We start from the raw sequence: 6,213 nt of genomic DNA, 5'->3' as shown, positions 1-6,213 counted from the left end.
CATGCTTGGGAGGGTGGAGGGACAGCACAGGAGGGGAAGACCCTCTATGAGGTGGATTGATTCAGTGACTGGGGTAATCGGGATGGGTGTGTCGGAGGCAATGAGATTGGCACAGGATAGAGCCGGGTTTAGGGCTGTTGTACATAGGGTCGCTATGAGTCGCAAATGATTCAACGGCACATAACAACAACAACATATTTTAGTAAAGTTGTTACTGAACAGAAACATTAATTTCAAGGATAACTAAGAATGAGAGCAACAAGACTTTTCTGATGGCTACATCTTTTTCAAGTTGCCAAATTACATCATGATGTAACTGCCTAGCCACTTAGTATTATAGCCTCATCAACACATAACCTTAACCATCACAGTCAACATTACTCTTACCTCATACTTTAGCAATCATTGCTTCCAGATGAATGTTATTGTACATATGTACATCAGAGAGTACTGTTTTACCATTGTGAGAAATGCCAAGTGATGAGATGTTTGATAAGTGAAGAATGACCCATAAACCAGTAGAAATTGGGCTTTACTATCATAGATAAGAGTTTGGATCTTAAGCCCAGTTTTCCTTTTGTGACTGTTATTTAGTTACTTTTTGTTTGCTCCACTTTCTGTAAATGTCATGTTGTTTATCATTGAGCAAGAATTGACTTATAGCCAACACCCCGCAGCAGGTTTTCAGAGACTGTAATTTGCATGGCAGTAGATTATCCATCTTACTTTTGTGAAGCAACTGGTGGATCTGAATTGAGTGCCTTTGGTTTGACAGCTCAACTCTTAGGAGAGCTCCCTACTTGTGTTACATTGTAACGTATCATCAAGTCAGAACCAACCCATAGTTGACCCTCTAGTGGGTTTGCAGAGGCTGTATATCATATGAAAGGAGATTGTCCGTCTTTCTCCTATGGAGCAGCTATGGATTTGAATATCATGCCTTTGGGTTGGCAGCACAACCATTGTGCCCACCTCATGATGAGTCATGTGTGAAGAGATGTAGACAGGATTGCTGTTGTGATTAGATCTGCCAGAGATCCTGATAACTGAAGTAACAATTTCAATTTTCTTGACCCCTTGCCCAGCTTCTGAAATACTTTTTGGAAGGAGGTATAGAGCCCTTAGTCCTTTGAAAATCCCTTTGCCTTTTGAGTTCCTTCCACTCTGTAATCTTGATCCTAACTCTCTGTTAATGGATACCTTGGGAACCATTTCTTCACTAGCAGAATTAGGGCTCAAAATGACATTGTGCCTTCATTACATGTCCCCCTTTAAATGCCAAAGAGGTTTTCCTATCAAGCATAAAAGGGTTTTTGCCAGAGTGCTATTTCCAGTACAGCCCCAGGTAGTCTTTGGAAGGTGTTTTGTGCCACCCTCCAGACTCCTTGGGGGCTCCTTGACCTTCTCTGAAAGAAGTTCTGGATGTGATAGCCCTTCCCACCCAATTCCACAAGCCTACTCTTTGAAATACAGCTTCTCCTTGGCCCCTTCTCTGCCTCTAAGAATACGCTGTCTGTGTTATAGCAACTCCTCTGGAGCTTTGTGTTACTGCACTTTTATGAGACAGGCTATTGACTGCCTCTCTTCTCAGCTGTCCTATGAAGCTGTGCCCTATTGTCTATCCTTTGACCTCTCCTGCAACAAGGAAATGTGCCCCATCCTCAGGACAAAGTCAAATGCTTGCCGTTCCTCTTCCCTAAAGGTTGAGGGTAGGTCCTGGAAGAGATTCACTGTGCCTGCACTGTTATCAGGGAGCAGGCATTCAACATCCAGTTAAAATGTTACTCCCATATCTCAGTCACACAAAGACACATACTGCATAGTGCCACTGTTGTAGAATGGGACTGACATCAGGGTTGGGGTAAGACTGAGATAAACTGGATAAATTATGTATACTACATTGAAACAGATGAGGGAGAGAACAGTTTAAAAGGGATATATGATAGGTTATTATGGTTATCACAAGAGTCCGGAATGAAAGTTGCATAGTGGAGGGGTGGGTGGGGGGGGATTGTATACCAATGAAGGAATTTTTCTTTTACTTTTCAAAGAGAAGAGCAACCTGAAGGGGAGGGATGGGCAGGGAGAAAAGTGCAACAATGAATGAATGGAAATCCAAAATCTCTGTAAATGTTCATTAAAATTAATTAAAAACAAAAAAAAAAAAAGTTACTCCCACAGAAAAGTTGTCCGCGGTCAGAAGCAGCCTAGGTAGGGAGCAGAGGATGACGTGGATGTGGCCTTGTTCTGTAACCATGTGCTTACCCCTTCTGTTCTCTACAGCCTACTACCCTTCCCCAGGGTACCATCAACATGAACCAGTGCACAGATGTTGTAGATGGGGAGGGTCGAACTGGCCAAAAGTTCTCTCTGTGTATTCTGACACCTGAGAAGGAGCATTTCATCCGGGCTGAAAATAAAGAGATCATCAGTGGGTAAGTGTGCTTGCTGTGTAGCTTGTCTTATCTTTCTTCCTTCTTTGAGTAGAGGTTTACATATCAAAGTGCTTTTTCATACAAACATTGATAGATTTTTGTTTTGTAATATCATTTGTCATTGATTAAAAAAGATTCTCACCACTGGCCTGACTGGCAGCATCATGATAAATGATGAAGAGACTGAGATTGTTGACAGCTTCCGTTTGCTTGGCTCTACAATCAACATTCTTGATACCATCAGCCAGGAAATTAAAAGACGAATTGCACTGGAAAAGTCTACTGTCAAAGACCTCCAAAGTTTTGAAGAGCAACAGTCTAAGACAGACTAAGGTGTGCCTGATACAGACCATGGTCTTTGTAATTACTTGCTATGAATCAGAGAGCTTGTCAATGACTAGGGATGACAGGAGACTTGATGTCTCTGAGCTTTGGTGCTGGAGAAGAGTACTGAACATATCATGGACTGCTAGAAGAACAAACAAGTTCGTCCTGGAGAGGGTGAAGCCAGTCTGCTCCTTGGAGGCAAGGATTCTGAAGCTCTGTTTGACATACTTTGGACATGTTGCAAGGCGGGATCAGTCCTTGGAGAGGGACATCGTGCTTGGGAGGGTGGAAGGACAGTGCAGGAGAGGAAGACCCTCGATGAGATGGATTGATTCAGTCACAGTGGTAATGGGGATAGGCTTGTCAGAGACAGTAAGAATGGCAAGGGTTTAGGACTATTGTATATAGGGTTGCTATCAGTTGCAGGCAACTTGACGGCACATAATAAGAACAAGGGAGGTTTACACACACAACAGAATGAATTTTGGAGAGATAAAAGGGATGGCAAGGGAGGGAATAGGGAGTAAAAATTAATAAGCAGATAAATTGGGTGAATGGAAAGGTTCATCCAGAGTGCTTCTTGGAGACAAAGATGATAAAGCTTCATCTCACATGCATGTTCTAGGTGTTGTTATTCCTTGGAGAGGGATATCATGTTTGGAAAGGTAGAGGATTAGCAAAAGAGAGGAAGACCCTCAACCAGATGGATTGACACAGTGACTGCAGCAGTGGGCTCATGTATGTTAGAGATTGTGAGGATGGGACAGGATAGGACAGGGTTCAAGTTATTTTTTCATAGGGTCGCTGTGGGTTGTACTTGACTTGTTGGCCATCTGACTTTCTTCTTTGGTGAAATGTCTTCCCATGCCCCCTCCTCATTTTGTGATTGGGTTATCTTTGCCTTCTTGAGATGTTGGAGTTTTTTTACAAATTTTAGAGTTGACCTCCTTGTTAGAAGTGTCATTGCTAAGTATTTTTTCCCCATCTGTAGGTTTTCTTTTCACTCTTTTGGAGAAATCCTTTGATGCACATAGGATTTCATTTTCTCAGTTTTTTTCCAATGCTGTCTCGGTTCACACCTGTTTGCAAAAACAGTTACCTAGGATTCTCCCTTCCTTACATCTTTACCTTCTTTTTTTAACATCTTTACCTTCTTCGTTGAGCAGGATAGTAGTGCAGAGTCAGGTAATCTGTAGTGTCATTCAGCCTGGGTCAAGTCCTGGGACAGACAAGACTGCTCAGACTTCATCTTCAGTCCTGAGCTCTGAAGCATTCATTTGTCACAGTTGCATGTCTTTGATACTTTCTGTTTACCTGAACACATGAGCATACCATCTCCATGCAGTCCAGTAGGATTAACTTATGGAGACATTCAGGACACTTTAAACACATGAAGAAATGTTCAGGATCACTGTTGTCGTTAAGTACCTTCAAGTCAAGTACAACCCATAGCAACCCTATGAACAAATTATTTAAACCCTGTCCTATTCTGTGCCATCCTCACAATTAGGTCCTTCACATGGCCAGGCAATCCCAGGCCACAGTCTTGTGCCTCGTTGATTCCTGTCCAGTGGACATAGTTTTGTTGTGATGCCTGTCTTCTGAACTTCTGTAGCTGTCTTCTCACCTTGGCACGATTGTCCTCTCTTAGGTTGTCAGTGGGACACATGCACTCTGGGGCCAGATGCTTCTGTTATCTGTCTCTAGTCCTATGCTTCTTACCTCCCCACATAGGACCCTTTCCTCTGTCCTGTATAGCCTCCATGAGGCTCGTTTGCCCAGTTCCCTTACTCCATCTCTGGGTTCTGGAGCCCATGGTAGGTCTGTGGCTTTGGTCATATGATCAGTCTGACTCCACATCAAAGTCAGGTCCCTCTGGTGGTGTCTTCCAATCAGAGAGCAGGAGGAGATTTAGAGTTCTTTAAACAACCTTACCTTTAATCAGTGATGCCTCTAAGCCCCAACTTCATTCCTCAACCCCTCACCCTCACCATGGCTCTGCCTTCTAGTGTTGGAGAATCCCCTGCCTCCATTGCATGTCCACAGTCAGCCCTTTCTCTCCTTTATACTGAGGTTACTTCATTAAGATTTCTAACACACCTGGGTCACAATACATGCTTCCGATTGGTTTCTATAACAAATATAAGTTCAGAGGACATGGCCCACCTCCACCCTTTCTTGAGCCTGGGACCTTTCAGATTCCAGTTCTCCCCATCCTAATCTGCAGAAACAGATTGCCACAATCCTTTGACGGCAGCTACCTTAGGAGAATCAGATGCACCCCTCAGCCTCATTGTAGCCCCCAGGGTACTTCTCTCCTGAGTAACGGGACTGGGAGGTCAGATCCAGTGCATGACTGGTACTAACCTGTTATGAGAAGAACACTGGCCTGGGAGCAGCACCAAAACCCCTTGTGTTGCTACATGATCCTGGATACCCTTTCCTCTTGTGACCTGATCACCCTAGGCCTTCTTGTCCCCTTATGGCTCTGAGACCTCTAGATGTAGCCACCTCAAAGCATACTTATACCAACACTGGGGTTCAGGATGTCAATGCCTTAAGGTACAAAACTAAGAGATATTATGGGCACAATCTTAAGTGATCCAAGAAGCATCAAAAGAAAATAGAAGGTATATACAGAGTCACTATACAAAAAAAGAAAAATAAATAAAAAATTAGTTCACACTGAAAAATTTCAGGCAGTACCATGTGAACAAGAGCCAACAGTGATGAACAATGAAGTTCAAGCTGCACTGAAGGCATTGACTAAACATAAGGTCCCAGAAATTTATAGAAAACCAATTGACATGTTTCAACTAACAGATGCAGCCCTGGATGTGCTTACTAGTTTATGCCAGGAAATTTGGAGGACAGCTTCCTTGCCACCTTACTAAGAAAGGTGAGCCAACAGAATGTGTAAATTCTCAAACAACATAATTAATATTCAGTGCAAGCAAAATATTGTTTAAGAGCATTAAAAAATGGCTGGAAAGAGCTCTGGTGGCCTAGTGACAAGAAGCTGCACTGCAATCCCAGAGGCGCACAGTTCAAATCCACCAGATGCTCTGCTGGAGAAGGAGGGGCAGTCTCCTCCTGTACCAGTCAGATCCGATTTGACGGTGCACACACACACACAAAAAAATTAAAAAAAAAATGGCTGGAACAGTACGTTTACAGGGAACTACTAGAAGTTCAAGCTGGTTTTAAAAGAGACCTTCGCACCAAGGTTATCCCTGTGTATGTCGGATAGATAGTGGATGAAAACAGAATGTTGTTGTTGTTATGTGTGCTGTCGAGTCGCCTGCGACTCATAACGACCCTATGTACAACAGCCCTAAACTCCACTCTGTCCTGTGCCAATCGCACTGTCTCCGACACTCTCATCCCAGTTATCCCAGTCACTGAGTCAATCCACCTCATAGAGGGCCTTTCTCTCCTGCGCTGTCCCTCC

At 43.5% G+C, this 6,213-nt stretch overlaps 1 protein-coding gene across 1 annotated transcript in view; it reads left to right on the top strand.

The window, feature by feature from the left end:
- The window catches only part of MPRIP (myosin phosphatase Rho interacting protein), a 268,574-nt gene that overhangs the window by 208,562 nt on the left and 53,799 nt on the right, over nt 1-6,213 (top strand). Inside the window, exon 4 of the mRNA XM_006903159.1 lies at nt 2,284-2,435. Within this exon, the coding sequence (XP_006903221.1) occupies nt 2,284-2,435 (152 nt within the window). The remainder of the gene's footprint in view (nt 1-2,283; nt 2,436-6,213) is intronic.

This window comes from Elephantulus edwardii, unplaced genomic scaffold (genome assembly GCF_000299155.1).
Source record: "Elephantulus edwardii isolate Elephantulus edwardi_28Jun2011 unplaced genomic scaffold, EleEdw1.0 scaffold00526, whole genome shotgun sequence".
NCBI lineage: Eukaryota > Metazoa > Chordata > Mammalia > Macroscelidea > Macroscelididae > Elephantulus > Elephantulus edwardii.
This window is presented reverse-complemented; position numbering and strand designations above follow the sequence as displayed.